At 43.3% G+C, this 16,840-nt stretch overlaps 1 protein-coding gene and 1 long non-coding RNA gene across 2 annotated transcripts in view; one reads left to right on the forward strand and one right to left on the reverse strand.

The window, feature by feature from the left end:
* The first annotated feature begins 3,145 nt into the window (after positions 1-3,145).
* CCR4 (C-C motif chemokine receptor 4) lies at positions 3,146-7,035 on the forward strand. Its single transcript, XM_003895228.5, has 2 exons — positions 3,146-3,371; positions 5,068-7,035. The coding sequence occupies exon 2, from the start codon at positions 5,119-5,121 to the stop codon at positions 6,199-6,201; it is 1,083 nt and encodes a 360-aa protein (XP_003895277.1). The 5' UTR covers positions 3,146-3,371; positions 5,068-5,118; the 3' UTR covers positions 6,202-7,035.
* LOC103882440 overlaps positions 5,022-16,840 on the reverse strand; it is a 39,452-nt gene continuing 27,633 nt past the window's right edge. Inside the window, exons 3-5 of the long non-coding RNA XR_644263.4 lie at positions 13,691-14,028; positions 5,677-5,810; positions 5,022-5,103 (exon numbers count right to left, since the gene is read on the reverse strand). This is a non-coding gene — a long non-coding RNA (uncharacterized LOC103882440). The remainder of the gene's footprint in view (positions 5,104-5,676; positions 5,811-13,690; positions 14,029-16,840) is intronic.

A 16,840-nucleotide genomic window follows, 5' to 3' on the forward strand; every position in this document is an offset into this window, starting at 1 on the left:
ACCTGCTTTTTACCTGAACCCTGACTTGGAAATTGAATGTGGCCCAAAAAGTCTAAATCCAAATATTTCCTGGGATCCCAGCAATGGCCAAGGGCACGCTCTGGGCTCAGCTATTTCAAGAGAGGAAGCTATTCCTGTGTATCGTATTTATCCTACTAATTTCTTGTTTTTTCTTTTTTTTTTTTTTTTGAGACGGAGTCTAGCTCTGTCTCCCAGGCTGGAGTGCAGTGGCGAGATCTCGGCTCACTGCAAGCTCCACCTCCCCATGGGTTCACGCCATTCTCCTGCCTCAGCCTCCCGCGTAGCTGGGACTACAGGCACCCACCACTATGCCCGGCTAATTTTTCATATTTTTAGTAGAGACGGGGTTTCACCTGTGTTGGCCAGGATGATCTCGATTTCCTAACCTCGTGATCTGCCCACCTTGGTCTCCCAAAGTGCTGGGATTACAGGCGTGAGCCACCACACCTGGCCTATCCTACTAATTTCTAATCACTGCTAGTGCGTTGTTGAACACCTATATGTACCAGGCACTATGCTAAGTGCTTTACAAACATCAGCTCATTTAATTCCCTCACAATCCTCAAGTATTATCATCCCTTTTTACAGATAAGAAAATTTAGGTTTACACAGCTAGTGAGTGGTGGTACTGAGATCCAAACTCAGACTCAAAGCAAGTCCTCTCAACCAATGAGGCCACTGGAGCTCACACTCTGCCTCACTCATGGGACCAGGATGTGTGTCACATGGCCAGGTTCAGTCAAGGAAGGACTAACTGGCTCTCCAGGGATCATCTATAGACCCACATGAATCAATGCTCATTTATGATGATTTGGACCTCTAGATAGCATATGTTCTAGAACCTTAACATTGCCCCCACCCAGGCAGAGCTCATGGAGATGTAGGTGGTGTGCTCAGATGAACTTGCCCAGGCCCCTGCCGAGGCACGTGCTTTCCTGTCCTTCACACTTTGCCCCCGGCCAGCTCTCTAACTTGTATCTCAAAGTCTATAATTTAATGGCAGAATCTTCTTCAGGCCCCATGTTTCTGGAAATACGTTCATTTTATAAATTACTCTATATAATGGGCATAGATTAGCTAGTCAAATACACGTGGGGCACTTTTATTGCAACTCCTTCTTCCAGAGGCTCAACATGATATCAGCATTGGAAGGGCCCCCGGAAGCACTGCAGGATGGAACTGTGTTTAACTTGAACCCAAGCCCAGCGTTCCCCAGACCTACCTGAGCACCTGTCCCCATTTCTCTTTTGCAGGCTATCTATGAATCTGGTTCCACAGTTCATACTCTGGGGAACACTGCTCTAGTTCAGGGTTCCTCAACCTCAGCACCACTGATCTTCTTGGTCAGATAACTCTTTGCTGTGGAGGGCTGTCCTGTGCATTGTAGGACTTTAGCAGCGTTCCTGGACTCTACTCATTAGAAGCCAGTAGCAGGCCAGGCGTGGTGGCTCATGCCTGTAATCCCAGCACTTTGGGAGGCTGAGGCAGGCAGATCACCTGAGGTCAGGAGTTCAAGACCATCCTGGCCAACATGGTGAAACCCCGTCTCTACTGAAATACAAAAAATTAGCCGGACGTGGTGGCGTGCACCTGTAGTCCTGGCTACTCGGGAGGGTGAGGCAGGGGAATTGCTTGAACCTGGGAGGTGCAGGTTGCAGTGAGCTGAGATCACGCCACTGTACTCCAGCCTGGTGACAGAGCAAGGCTCCATCTCAAAAAAAAAAGAAAAAAAAAAAGAAAAAAAAAGAAACCAGCCAGTAGTAACTCCCTCCCATCCCAAGCTAAAATGTCTCCAGATATTGCAGATGCTGCTATATGCCTCATAGGGACACAGAGCCTGAGTTGAGTGCCTCTACTCTCTAACTCGTGCATTCTCAGTAGAGGCGATATTGCCCCCAAGGTAAAACTTAGCTCTTGGAGGGAGAAAAATTTCTTATTCATTTTATGTATAAAGCACAGATACACATACACTGTATAAACAGATATACAGTATATCTGTAGCATTAAAATTTTATGAGGGAGTGTTAGGAAAAAAAAGTCTCAAAACACTCCTTGGGGGAAGTGATAATGAAAAAAAAAGGGTTCTCTAACTCCATTCTAGCTCAGTGTTTTAGTTCCTATTTATGCCAATTCCTCAGAAAGAATGATATTTATGGCTCTTTTAAGTTGAACCAAAGAGCTAAGCAACTGTTGAAACACAGGGAAAGCATCTGGAAGTTGCCAAAAGCTGAGGCTATGAGAGACTTAGGGTTCATGTCCCTCCTTGGTTATGACTGCTACCCACGTCCAAAGTGAAGATCAAGACCTCAGCCAAGACCACGGCCAGCGAAGCTCCGCAATCTCCAAGCAGAAGGCGCTTGGGTGAGGGTCTTCCTGTTGCAAAAGGACTTGAAGCTATTTTGCCAGGTCACTTCACACCGGTTTGAGGCCGTGTCAACTACTGAATCAAACAATGTGGTTGGCTAATGCCCTCCAAGTCACTCACAGACACATACATTTGGACAAGTTTTTCTCTTCTCTCCTCTTGAATATCCTTTTTCTTGACTATCTCTGGCCTTCCTTCTCACTCTGGCCTCTCAGATCCCAGTTGTCAGGAGAACATGGCACATCTTGATTGCTGGTCCCTGCATATCCATGATGAGAAACTAACAAACAGGTTGCTGATCCAAAATGTACAGATTGTTGCTACAGCATATGGCCAGTTAAATGGAATTTTTTTTTTTAAACTAAAAAGCCAAAAAGCAGTGGCTGATGCCTGTAATCCCAGTGCTTTAGGAAGCTGAGGTGGGAGGATTACTTGAGGCCAGGAGTTCAAGATCAGCCTGGGCAATGTAGCAAGACCCCTATCTCCACAAAAAATAAAATTAGTCAGCCATGGTGGCTTGCACCTCTAGTCTCAGCTACTTGGGAGACTGAGGCAGGAGGATCACTTGAGCCTAGGAGTTCGAGGTTACAGTGAGCTGTGATTGCACCACTGAACACCGGTCTGTGTGACCCTATTTCTTTAAAAACATCTCTTTTTTAAAAGCCAACAAATACATTTTTAAAAACTAAAAATTTTCTTTTTTAAAAAGAAACTGACTTCATTTTTTTCCTTGATCTTTTCTTAGCACATCTTCTTGGCCTTCAGTCTTGGGAAATGACTAAGAATCATTTTCTGCTTCCTACTTCTATCAAAAAACCCCACTTGAACTCAGTACAATTGGGTGAGGGAGAGAACTCGTGCTCACAGGAAGCCACGCACCCTTGAAAGGCACCGGTCCTTCTTAGCATCGTGCTTCCTGAGCAAGCCTGGCATTGCCTCACAGACCCTCACAGACCTTCCTCAGAGCTGCTTTCAGAAAAGCAAGGTAAGTGGGGATGGGGACATTCTCAGGGTCTTGGGTCGCACACTGCTTTCTGGACCTGGCTCAGACACTCAGGCCTCTCGCGAGTCTAGGGCTTACACTTGGCACCTACCTTGCAGCCCACACACCTTCTACCTGTCCCCACACCCTCCGAGCCCTCATCTGATGGGCATTCATTTATGTGGGACTCTCCTCCTGCACACATCTGGCCTGAGTCCACATGCCCAAAATAAATAGATCATTTTCATTAAAAATATACACTTGTCTGCTTCTTGCTTCTAGCAAGACTCCCAGGCAAGAAATACCACACACACAAGACCTACAGAATAATTCCAGACCCTTACCAGCTCTGTCTCCTGGTTTTTTGTTCTCCTGATAATTTCCTAACTCCTCAGCCTTGTTTATGCCTTTCATTTTTACTGGTAAATGGTGGAGAAAGAGTAGAATTGTTAGTCATTCAACAAACTTTTTTGGAGACTCTGTGATGCAACAGGTGTTCACTGTCTATTTGCATGAGTAAACCAAAATCTTTTTCTTTTTTTCTTTTTCTTCTCTTCTCTTTTCTTTCTTTTTTTTTTTTTTTTTTTTTTGAGACAGGGTTTCACTCTGCTGCCCAGGTTGAAGTGCAGTGGTGCCATCATAGCCCACTGCAGCCTTGAACTCCTGGGCTCAAGGGATCCTCCCGCCTCAGCCTCCTGAGTAGCTGGTACTATCAACACATACCATCACACCCAGCTAACTTTTAAAACAATTTTTTTGTAGAGACAGGGTCTCCCTATGTTGCTCACGCTGGTGTGGAGCTCCTTGGCTCAAGTGATCCTCCCTCCTCGGCCTCCCAAAGTGCTGGGATTATAGGCATGGGCCACCGCACACCTGGTTTCAGAAGCTCTTTCTTGAGAAACACAGTTTGGGCATTGGGTGTGTGGTGGGGAAGGTGTGGGGAGAGATCGAATGTGAATTTACTGATGAATGTGAAAAGGATTTTAACAAGGAATTGAGGGTCCCACAAAAGCCTCAAAAAGGAAGCAAGGGAGTGGCCGTGAGTTGGAAAGTCCTTCAGCCCTGAGTCCCTCTGATAGACATGTCAGCATATGATAAATTTTAAGAAGATTTCAACCTCTTTATCTACCAATTGAGATAGGAGTGAAGGTGGTTGGGGAGATAGAGGTTTTACTTCTGCCTGCAATATGTGTTTTCTAGATCCATCAGGCGAATTCCCACTCTAATAGGATTCTGTGCATAGAAATGATTTTTATATGCAGTTTGACGATGATCATGATCATGATCATGCATATAAAATACACCCAATTGAGAATTGTTCAACTGATTTTGTCATCCCTGAAAGTGATTTCAGTAACCCCAGACTATGAAATATCTTTTTGAAATACATCCTTGAAGAACACCTGCTTGAAAAGGAGGTTTTACGATCCTCACTTACAAATGAGAGAACTGAAGCTCCTAGCAGAGAGGTAAGAACATTAGTGAGTGCCCAAACTGGAATCTGAAACAAACCTGTCTGCCTCCAAAGCCCAAAATTATTTCATCTGGCTGCAGGGCCCTGTGAGTAATCGAGCCCTTCATCTTGGGAAAGGCATATACAGACCTAGAGCAAAACAGTACGCAGCTATGCTCTGCATTTAGCAACACTTTGGTTTATTTCTGTTCTCACAAAAATCTCCTTTGCTCTTCCCCTCATTAGCTTCTTCTGGTTGGGCCCAGACCTGCCTTGAGGAGCCTGTAGAGTTAAAAAATGAACCCCACGGATATAGCAGACACCACCCTTGATGAAAGCATATACAGCAATTACTATCTGTATGAAAGTATCCCCAAGCCTTGCACCAAAGAAGGCATCAAGGCATTTGGGGAGCTCTTCCTGCCCCCGCTGTACTCCTTGGTTTTTGTATTTGGTCTGCTTGGAAATTCTGTGGTGGTTCTGGTCCTGTTCAAATACAAGCGGCTCAGGTCCATGACTGACGTGTACCTGCTCAACCTTGCCATCTCAGATCTGCTCTTCGTGTTTTCCCTCCCGTTTTGGGGCTACTATGCAGCAGACCAGTGGGTTTTTGGGCTAGGTCTGTGCAAGATGATTTCCTGGATTTACTTGGTGGGCTTTTACAGCGGCATATTCTTCGTCATGCTTATGAGCATTGATAGATACCTGGCCATTGTGCATGCGGTGTTTTCCTTGAGGGCAAGGACCTTGACTTATGGGGTCATCACCAGTTTAGCTACATGGTCAGTGGCTGTGTTCGCCTCCCTTCCTGGCTTTCTGTTCAGCACTTGTTACACTGAGCGCAACCATACTTACTGCAAAACCAAGTACTCGCTCAACTCCACGACCTGGAAGGTTATCAGCTCCCTGGAAATCAACATTCTCGGATTGGTGATCCCCTTCGGGATCATGCTGTTTTGCTACTCCATGATCATCAGAACCTTGCAGCACTGTAAAAATGAGAAGAAGAACAAGGCTGTGAAGATGATCTTTGCCGTGGTGGTTCTCTTCCTTGGGTTCTGGACACCTTACAACATAGTGCTCTTCCTAGAGACCCTGGTGGATCTAGAAGTCCTTCAGGACTGCACTTTTGAAAGATACTTGGACTATGCCATCCAGGCCACAGAAACTCTGGCTTTTGTTCACTGCTGCCTTAATCCCATCATCTACTTTTTTCTGGGGGAGAAATTTCGCAAGTACATCCTACAGCTCTTCAAAACCTGCAGGGGCCTTTTTGTGCTCTGCCAATACTGTGGATTCCTCCAAATATATTCTGCTGACACCCCCAGCTCATCTTACACGCAGTCCACCATGGATCATGATCTCCATGATGCTCTGTAGAAAAATGAAAAGCTGAACTGCACAGTCAATGAAACTTCCACATTCAAAGCTTACTTAAAATTGTATTTTAGTAAGAGATTCCTGAGCCAGTGTCAGGAGGAAGGCCTACACCCAAAGTGGAAAGATGGCTTCTCACCCTGCAGGCAACTTTTTCCCTCCCACTAGACAAGTCCAGCCTGGCAAGGGTTCACCTGGGCTGAGGCATCCTTCCTCACACCAGGCTTGCCTGCAGGCATGAGTCAGTCTGATGAGAACTCTGAGCAGTGTTTGAATGAAGTTGTAGGTAATATTGCAAGGCAAAGACTTTCCCTTCTAACCTGAACTGATGGGTTTCTCCAGAGGGAATTGCAGAGCATTGGCTGATAGAGTAAATCCCTACCTTTTGCTGTGGCAAATGGGCCCTCTAATTAATTTCTTGCTTTTGTGGAACAATATAGAAAACTGTTTTTCTAATAATATATCTCAGGCATAGTATATTCCATTGAGCCAGATGTATGAAGAAACAATTAGCGAAGTGATGAAACCAGATCTCAATTCTTTATTGTAAAGGATTATCTGTTAATTGAAGCCAAACTTTTTATACTGATATAAGGGTGAGGATATGAAGACATTAGAATGGTCTGATTTCCCAACACGAACTACAAGGCATTTAAAATCCAAACATATTTGTGAAAATTCAAACACAGTTTCTCACTTGTTTGTGGCCATGTTTTGTTCTAATTATAACAGAGGAATATTAAAAAGTTTTAAATAGGCTGGGCACGGTGGCCTGTAATCCCAGCACTTTGGAAGGCCGAGGCGGGTGGATCACTTGAGGTCAGGAGTTTGAGACCAGCCTGGCCAACGTGGAGAAAACCCTGTCTCTACTAAAAGATACAAAATTAGCCAGGCATGGTGGCACATGCCTGTAATCCCAGCTACTTGGGAGGCTGAGGCAGGAGAATCGCTTCAACCCGGGAGGTGGAGGTTGCGGTGAGCCAAGATCATGCCATTGCACTCCAGCCTGGGCAACAAGAGTGAAACACTGTCTAAAAAAAAAAAAAAAAAAAAAAAAATTAAATAATACATAGGCCAGGAATACATTTATTTGAGGTCATTTACTTGTTTATATTTTATCTTATTTTATTTTATTTTTGAGATGGAGTCTCACTCTGTCACCCAAGCTGGAATGCAGTGGTACTAGGTTCACTGCAACCTCTGCCTCCCGGGTTCAAGTGATTCTCTTGCCTAAGCTTCTCAAGCAACTGGGATTACAGGCAAGCGCCACCACGCCAGGCTAATTTTTTGTATTTTCAGTAGAGACAGGGTTTCACCATATTGGCCAGGCTGGTCTTGAACTCCTGACCTCAGGTGCTCTGCCTGCCTTAGCCTCCCAAAGTGCTGGGATTATAGGCATGAGCCACCTCGCCCAGCCAAGTTCTTTTACTTGTTTATAAACAATGCCTTCGTAATTAAAATTAAGGATTAATAAAGCGTGACAATACCTCCTTAATCATTTTGAAGTGCCTGCTATCAATTGAAATAAAAATAATCAACTAAAAGTTATTGTTGACATTGTACAAATATGGTTGTTAAAAAATTATGAAATTTGAAAAGTATCATCCTCTCTTAAAATATTGGCCCTAGTTTTTTTGTTTTTTTTTTTTTGAGACAGAGTCTCACTCTGTCGCCCAGGCTGGAGTGCAGTGGCCAGATCTCAGCTCACTGCAAGCTCCGTCTCCCTGGTTTACGCCATTCTCCTGCCTCAGCCTCCCAAGTAGCTGGAACTACAGGCGCCCGCCACCACGCCCGGCTAGTTTTTTTGGTATTTTTTTTAGTAGAAACGGGGTGTCACCGTGTTAGCCAGGATGGTCTCGATCTCCTGACCTCGTGATCCGCCTGTCTCGGCCTCCCAAAGTGCTGGGATTACAGGCTTGAGCCACCGCGCCCGACCTTGTTTTTGTTTTTGAGACAGAGTTTTGCTCTTATTGCCCAGGCTGGAGTGCAATGGCATGATCTCAGCTCACCGCAACCTCCGCCTCCTGGGTTCAACCAATTCTCCTGCTTCAGCCTCCCAAGTAGCTGGGATTACAGGCGCCCGCCACCACGCCCAGCTAATTTTTTTGTATTTTTAGTACAGACAGAGTTTCACCATGTTGGCCAGGCTGATCTTGAACTCCTGACCTCAGGCGATCCACCTACCTCGGCCTCCCAAAGTGCTGGGATTACAGGTGTGAGCCACTGGGCCCAGCCATTGGCCCTAGTTTTTAACTTTTGGGTGACTCAAAAGTTTGGTTAGTCATTTCTTCTTTTTTTTTCTTGAGATGGAGTCTTGCTCTGTCGCCCAGGCTGGAGTGCAGTGGCACGATCTCGGCTCACTGCAAGCTCTGCCTCCCGGGTTCACTCCATTCTCCTGCCTGAGCCTCCCGAGTAGCTGGGACTACAGGCGCCTGCCACCACGCCCGGCTAATTTTTTGTATTTTTTAGTAGAGACGGGGTTTCACCGTGTTAGCTGGGATGGTCTTGGTCTCCTGACGTGGTGATCCGCCCGCCTCGGCCTCCCAAAGTGCAGGGATTACAGGCGTGAGCCACCGTGCCCGGACTGGTTAGTCATTTATTTTTTTTATTTATTTTTATTTTTTTATTTTTTATTTGCATTCATCATCTTTTTTTTTTTTTTTTTTAATCCCTCTGAAGTATGTTTTACAGAAGAGAAAACTGAGGCTAACAGAGAAAAGTAACATGCTCAGACTAACAAAGGAATGCAGAGCTAGGATCTTGCTCTGATGCTAGAGTCTTGCTCTGTCGCCCAGGCTGGAGTGCAGTGGTGCCATCTCGGCTCACTGCAAGCTCTGCCTCCTGGGTTTACGCCATTTTCCTGCCTCAGCCTCCCGAGTAGCTGGGACTACAGGCGCCCACCACCTCGCCCGGCTAGTTTTTTGTATTTTTAGTAGAGACAGGGTTTCACCATGTTAGCCAGGATGGTCTCGATCTCCTGACCTCGTGATCCACCCGCCTTGGCCTCCCAAAGTGCTGGGATTACAGGCTTGAGCCACCGCGCCCAGCCGGTTAGTAATTTCTTACAAGTCATTTAAATCATTTAATTAATCCTTTCATACTATTAAGATAAATTGCCATCTCTGTCCTTACAGCCTTAATTAAGCAAATACTCCAACAAAATCTGGGAGACCTCCAATTCCTCCCAAAACAAAAACTTATCTTGCAAGCTATTAATTGCGTTAACCAGTTACAAATGCTTCTGTTATGTTTATACATTCTTGCACGCTTTACATTTATAAAGAATGCATTTCCAGAAAATTTATTTTCAGTAAAGTGATTTTAAAGAGGGAAAGTTGATGCTGTCTTCATAGAAAATAAAATAAAATAAACTCGTTTAAAGCCCCAGGGAGCATTTTTTTCCTGATCGTGTTTGTGTTAAATCTCCTGACGTGGATGAGAATCAGAGCTGCTGATGAGCCATTGCTTCACCACATGCTGTAGATGTGAACTCACCCAAGGGGAGGAATCAAAGTGTTCACTGTTGCCATCTCCACTTCGGGCTGTGTGTTGCTGTCTCGCTGTAGGGGACTTGGAGACGAGAGCGAATAAGTTAGGGGGTGGGCATGGTGGCTCATGCCTGCAATCCCAGCACTTTGGGAGGCAGAGGTGGGCCGATAACTTGAGGTCAGGAGTTTGAGACCTGCCTGGCCAACATAGTGAAACCCCATCTCTACTAAAAGCACAAAAAGTAGCCAATGTGCTTGCAATCCCAGATACTTTGGAGGCTGAGGCATGACAATCACTTGAACCTGGGAGGCAGAGGTTGCAGTGAGCAGAGATCATGCCACTGCACTTCAGCCTGGGTGCAGAGTGAGTGAGACTCTGTCTCAAAAAAAAAAAAAAAAAAAAAGATGTTAGGGATGGGCCAGTTCCTAGGCAGTGTTTCCTTAGACAACCTCTGTGAGGTGGGCTATGATCCGCCAAATCCTAGCTCTGCATTCCTTTGTTAGTCTGAGCATGTTACTTTTCTCTGTTAGCCTCAGTTTTCTCTTCTGTAAAACATACTTCAGAGGGATTAAAAAAAAAAAAAAGATGATGAATGCAAAGCACCTATGTTCCTAGGTCATAGATAAAGGAAAGTTTTGGATATGCCCAATCAGAGGCTGCCTCTCTTTTCCTGGTAGAGCTGTTAATTTTATTCATTTAATCATAGCAAGACATAAACTTTAGGGCACCAAAATACAAAAGCTGGTCAAAGGGGCTTTACTGCCCCTTCATTTCCATCACAGGCTGTACCAAGTCTGTGAGGTGCAATCCAAGTGGCTTCCATATCTCTGCCTGAGAATGGGTCTTTCATTTTCTCAAAGTCAGTGAGAGCTCCTCTTATTCCAAAGTTGGAGAGAATATTCCCTCAGGACAGGAATGTAGAACCTCTGGTGACATCCAAACATAACCCTCTTAGAACACCCAAAATAAAGTTTCTTCCCATTAAGCAAAAGAATCATAGAAAGAAAGCCAGCATGATTTCTTTTTTTTTTTTTTTTTTTTTGAGATGGAGTCTTGCTCTGTCGCCCAGGCTGGAGTGTCATGGTGCGATCTTGGCTCACTGCAACCTCTGCCTTTCAGGTTCAAGTGATTCTCCTGCCTCAGCCTCCCGAGTAGCTGGGATTACAGGCATGCACCACCACGCCTGGCTCATTTTTGTATTTTTAGTAGAGATAGGCTTTCACCGTGTTGGCCAGGCTGGTCTGGAACTACTGACCTCAGGTGATCCGCCTGCCTCGGCCTCCCAAAGTACTGGGATTATAGGTGTGAGACACCGCACCCGACCAGCCAGCATGATTTCTAAACAAAGATGGGTTTAACTATAAATTTTCAGACATTAGATTCATGTCTTTCTTGTTGCAACATACCTAGCCTAGGTGTAATTTGCTCAGGAACAATAGAAGTGGGTTTGCTTTTGGGGTGATGTAAATGTTTTGGATCTAGATAGAAGGGTAGGTTGTACAATGTTGTGAATATACTAAATGCTACTGAATTGTGCATTTAAAAATGGTTCATTTTATATTATGAGACTTTTACCTCAACAACAATAACAATAAGAGTGACAGGAACTAGTCCAGCCAATATCTGTCCCATAGTAGGCTCTCAAATTCTATTGAATAAGTAAATTAATTTCATCTGCTTCTCATGAGAAGGAATAATACAGGGTGAAGCCAAAGGGTCTTTAGACCTTTAGGGAGATTATTTGCAAGAAACTTATAACAATTTGGAACGATTTCTGTTGAAATAGTTGCCTATTTTGTGCCAAGCAGAATGCTAGTGTATGGAACTAATAAAGGAATAAAGAAGTAAGTTCTGCCACTCATGGAATTAACAATCTGATAAAGGAAACACAAACGCAGGATTAACTATACTGCAAGCAAGACAAGTGTGATCATCGAGCCACAAGAAAGATACTTTGGGACTCCAGAGAAAGGAGAAGTTGATTACATTTCAAATCTCATAATATGATTAACTTTTGAAGTAGACCTTATAGGAGAGGCATGATTTTGATGAAGGGAAGGGAGAAAGGTCTCCCCACGCTGATGAAATAGCATCTGAGAAGGCAGAGTGGTGTTAAGAGGCACTGTGTGGTCAGGGGCTAGTTGTAGGGTTTTCTTGTAGTTAAAGTGCATGGGAGTGGGGCAATGGAGCAAAGTAGGGAAAGGTGAGACCAAAGGAAAGTACAGAGCCAAGAGGCAGCAGCCTTGAGTCATGGACTGAGTCAGCTGCCATCCTGCTCTGCGCTTGAGACTGTCAGGGTGTTAAGGGGTGCTGTCCACACACCCACCAGTTCAGGACTGAAGCACTCACTCTTACTAGTCATCGGGAATGTTGGCCCTGATAGCTCTCAGCTGGTCTCCCTTCAGGACTCATCCTCCCTGGGGGCAGCTCATATTCAGTGACTGGATAATGAGGAGATGCAAGCACTTGCCCCTTGCCTAGATTTGGGATAACTCTCAAGGGCCATTGCTACTCCAGAGCTCCAATAAGATTAGCTGAGGCCTCTGTTGCAACTGTGTTGCAGTTCCACTTTTCCCACTTTCTAAACTGCTTTCTTCCTTTCTTCCTTTTTTTTTTTTTGAGATGGAGTTTGGCTCTTGTTGCCCAGGCTGGAGTGCAGTGGTGTGATCTTGGCTCACTGCAACCGCTGCCTCCAGGGTTCAAGCGATTCTCCTGTATCAGCCTCTTGAGTAGCTGGGATTACAGGTGACCGCCCCTAAGCCTGGCTAATTTTTTGGTATTTTTTAGTAGAGATGGAGTTTCACCATGTTGGCCAGGCTGGTCTCAAACTTCTGACCTCAGCTGGCCCGCCCGCCTTGGCCTCCCAAAGTGCTGGAATTACAGGCGTGGACCACCACATCCAGCCCCAGTCTGCTTTGTTTATGCCCTTACAGGTTTATGTCCTTAAGAGGACTCCCTACTAAATCTCTTGCATGCTAATCTCAGAGCCTCAGAGCATGCTTCCAGAATCCCAGCCTAAAACAAGGACTTTCTGATCACACTGGGGACAAGTGAGCACCTAACATAATGGAAACTGACCTAGGAGGGGGAAAATGAGGAGACATAATCTTTGCATCAGGGATGTGTTTCATTCATTGTCTTCTAACCATCAACCTCACTTAACTGTTGGCTCCTGTTTTCCTTTGGCCCCATAATTTGCCTGTCTCAAGCCCTCAGGCATCTTTTTCCTACACATCTTATTCCTGTTATCATTACAGCCCATCTCTACCCTTGGTCATGCCACAACCATCTGTCATGCTGTATCCTGTACCCTACATCCAGTCAGAGACTGTCCACTCCATCTCCAGCCTTTCTTGACTCAAATGAACTAGACCTAAACTCCACCTATTTTTTGTGGTCATAATACTTTACCCCTTGAAAGCTTACAATAGCTCTAAATTCCCCTTTCAGAAAATCAGAAATCCAAGTGCTTTTATATATTGACACTCATTTTACCCTCTTCTTAAAGTAGATAAGGTTGATTTTATTACTCCAAGAAATTAAGGTTCAGGAGAAACAATATTTTAATCATGAATTAGACTCACTCCACCAAAAATACCCACCACCTAACTGCCTAGTCAAATGGCTAGCACAAAGCTCAATTATTTTTTACTGAATGAGTGGATTTCCTTATCTCTTAATCAAGTACTCTACACTGGCAATTCAAGTTTCTGTTTAACTACACAAAGTTCGCTAGTCCTATCTCCAAAATCCCCATTGTATTTCTAATAAGACTTTATGTGACCAAGTTCAAAGATTGACTGAATTGTTCCAGAAATACTGATGGGCTTTAGGTCAAAAATTACTTTGTTAAGACTTTTCATATTGAATGTAACTGCAAAAGTCTGCATTTTCACCTTTTCTGAGAAACTGTGACCCGCACTAAGAAGAATGAATTTTAAAACCCCCAAACTGCATTTGCACCAGACTTGGAGACAGAGATCCTTTTCAGACTCCAAAATACCTGGATGGTCTGCCCAAAGCAGCTGAGATCAGGCGAAACCTGTGTGGGAAAGGGTGAAGTGCAGGGCAGTGAGAGATGCAGCAGGGACAGACGTCAGCAACACACCAAAGGCATTTCCTGAGCAGAGGGTGCACGGTGCGCTGTAGGAAGAGAGGTGATCAGCACTTGGGTCAGAAGTCCTCCTGGCCCCAGTTTGGTTCAGAGAAGCAGAGGAGGCAGGTTGGCCAAATTTCAAATTCGCAGGAGGCAGACAGTCTGTCTCTGTGGCAGCAGAAGAGAAGAGAGCCGTCGGGTTGTGAGGGCAGCTAGCCTGGAAAACTGCTGCCATTCATTTCCTCCTAGGCAGAAACACAAACATAAGCACATTAAACAATGCAAAGACAAATACTAAGAAAAATGACACCATTGACTGTAATCTGGAGAGGAATACTAGAGAAATATAGGAAAATACAGAAAAGATTTCATTATCTTGATAAAATATGTCTATCTCAGCTGAGAAGGCGTCATAGGCCACTCCAGAGGCATTCCAGCTAGCTAAAAAAAGGAAAGAATGCCTGTGATCTCCACTTCTATATAACATTGCCCTGGAGGTACCAGCTCCACAAGATAAGGGGAATAAGTTAGAGGTATAGAAATTGTCAGTGGCTCATGCCTCTAATCCCAGTACTTTGGGAGGCCGAGGCGGGCGGATCACTGGAGGTCAGGGGTTTGAGACCAGCTTGGCCAACATGGTGAAACCCTGTCTACTAAAAATACAAAAATTAGCTGGGCGTGGTGATGCATGCGGCTAGTCCCAGCTACTCAGGACCCGAGGTAGGAGAATCACTTAAACCCGGGAGGCGGAGGTTGCAGTGAGCTGAGATCCCGCCATTGCACTTCAGTCTGGGCGACAGAGTGAGACTACATCTCAAAAAAAAAAAAAAGCGAGTCTGAGAAGCTGTCACGGCCAAGAGGAGCCTAAGGAGACAACTACATGTCATTAGTTCTGGATCAGAAAGAGGACATTAGCTAAACATTAAAGAAGCATGAATAAAGAATGAACATTAGTTAATAATAATGTATCAATATTGGTTCAGCAAGTGTAACAAATGTAGCATTCTAATGTATGGTGTTAATAATAGGGGAAATGTGAGGTGCGGTAAATGGGAACTTTCTGTGCCATCCTCACCAGTTTTCTGGAAATCTAAAACTGTTCTAAAATACGAAGTTTATTTAAAAAATTGGAAAGGGGAAGGGAAAATATCTCCAGCTCCAATGATACTGTTGAATAATCGGAACACCCAAGAGAATTACTTGAAAAACTATTATTAACAATAAGATAATTATGTCAGTTAATAAGGGAAGATGTTAATACATCAAACTCAATTACTTTTATATTTACAAATAACAGTCAGAAGATGTGGGATAACAGACCCACATTATGAAAGAGAATAGAAATAAATAATAATTAAAATATATATTATCTATACATAGTATGAAATAGATAGAAAATATATGGGAATAACTTACTCTAAAACACTATTACAGCACTAGGCCAGAAAAGGCCTTATACAAGCAGGCTCAATGGTATAAAAAACGCAAATTATTTTCAGTTAAATTATTAAATACAATGTTATTCTTCAAGACATATTAATAGCCTTTTAAAAATTACATACACCAATTTAAAAGTTTACATAAGAATTAACAACAACAAAAATAGCCCGGACCACTCTGAAAAAGAAGAACAATGAGGATATGCATATTATAAATTAATATGTATGTTAAATTAATTAGCTAACTAAAATATACAGCAATGTTGCAGAAAGTCAAGTGAAACAGAATGGGAAATCTAGTTTAGTATGAGATCAAAATACACGTGAGAATTTGGTGCATATTAACGATGGCAACTTAAATCAAAGGAGGACTACAATAAACTATTCAGAAGTGGGCCAAATGTATTGGCATCTGGAAAAAAAATTAAGCTTGATTCATATGTCACACTATACATGGCTTAATTCCAAACAGAAAAAATATTTAAATGTAAAAATTGGAAAAATAAAAGTTTTAAAAGAAAACATGGGACAATTTCTTCACAATTTGTGCAGCAGGCAAAGCCTTTCTAAAAATAACTCAAAATTCAGAAGCCATAAGGGAAATTCAGAAGCCATAAAGGAAAAGATTAATAAATTCAACTCTGTGAATTAAAAATATGCATGACAAAAACATCCCCAAAGAAAAACTCAAAAGACAAATGACAAACAGGGTCATTTGATGGCAGTTAAATGCAATTGAACTTTTTTCAAATTAGCAAGTGGCACATGGATATTTGTTACATTATTCTTGGTACTTTTCTATATGGCTGAAATGCTTAATAAATGCTTAATAAATTAACATATACTCATACTATGAAATATGGTGCCATTAAAAAGAATAACTTTCAGCTATATACCTATACCATTCACAAATGTCCATAATATCTTAAGTGCATTTTGAAAACCCGGAAGTATAAATCCCAAACAGTTAGCCATTTTATAGAGGAAAAAATTATGCTTTGTATGTTCTAGGCTTCTTTAATTCTTTAAGCAAACATGCATTACTTTCATAATCTGCCAAAGCAGTAGCAATATTTCCATTTTAGGAAAAAAAGGAGAACTTTATGATGATGGAGAACTGACTAAAATAAACCACACAGAGATATTCTAGAATATAGGGCTCCCAGGTGACTTGAGCATGTGGATGTCATCCTGATATAACACCTGCCCACAGAGATGTGCAGTGCTTTGAAGAAGATGCTGACATCAGTCCTGAGGATGGATAGCTGAGTTTGTGGTATGAGATAGGTACCAGATAGCATGCTGAAGCCTGCAGAATGTTTGAATTCTTTTGATCTTACTTGATATAAACAGACGATCATTGGGAGGGCAGCAGGCAGGAAAAAGATCTGCGTCGAGACTAGACTGTACAACCACCTCTCCATGGTTACCTTGGTTAGGGAGATTCCTCCTAATTGTTTTGATGTCACTAGAAAAATGTCAGACGCAAATAAAGTGAACGATGGTTCACATGGAGCATTGTGTGATCTAGTTGGGCTCCTCTTCATGGAATGACCAGGGAAGAATTTGAGGGAGTTCGTGCAGTGGACAGAGGGTAAATATATGAGGGAATGAATTT

Source organism: Papio anubis, chromosome 2 (genome assembly GCF_008728515.1).
Source record: "Papio anubis isolate 15944 chromosome 2, Panubis1.0, whole genome shotgun sequence".
Taxonomy (NCBI): Eukaryota; Metazoa; Chordata; class Mammalia; order Primates; family Cercopithecidae; genus Papio; species Papio anubis.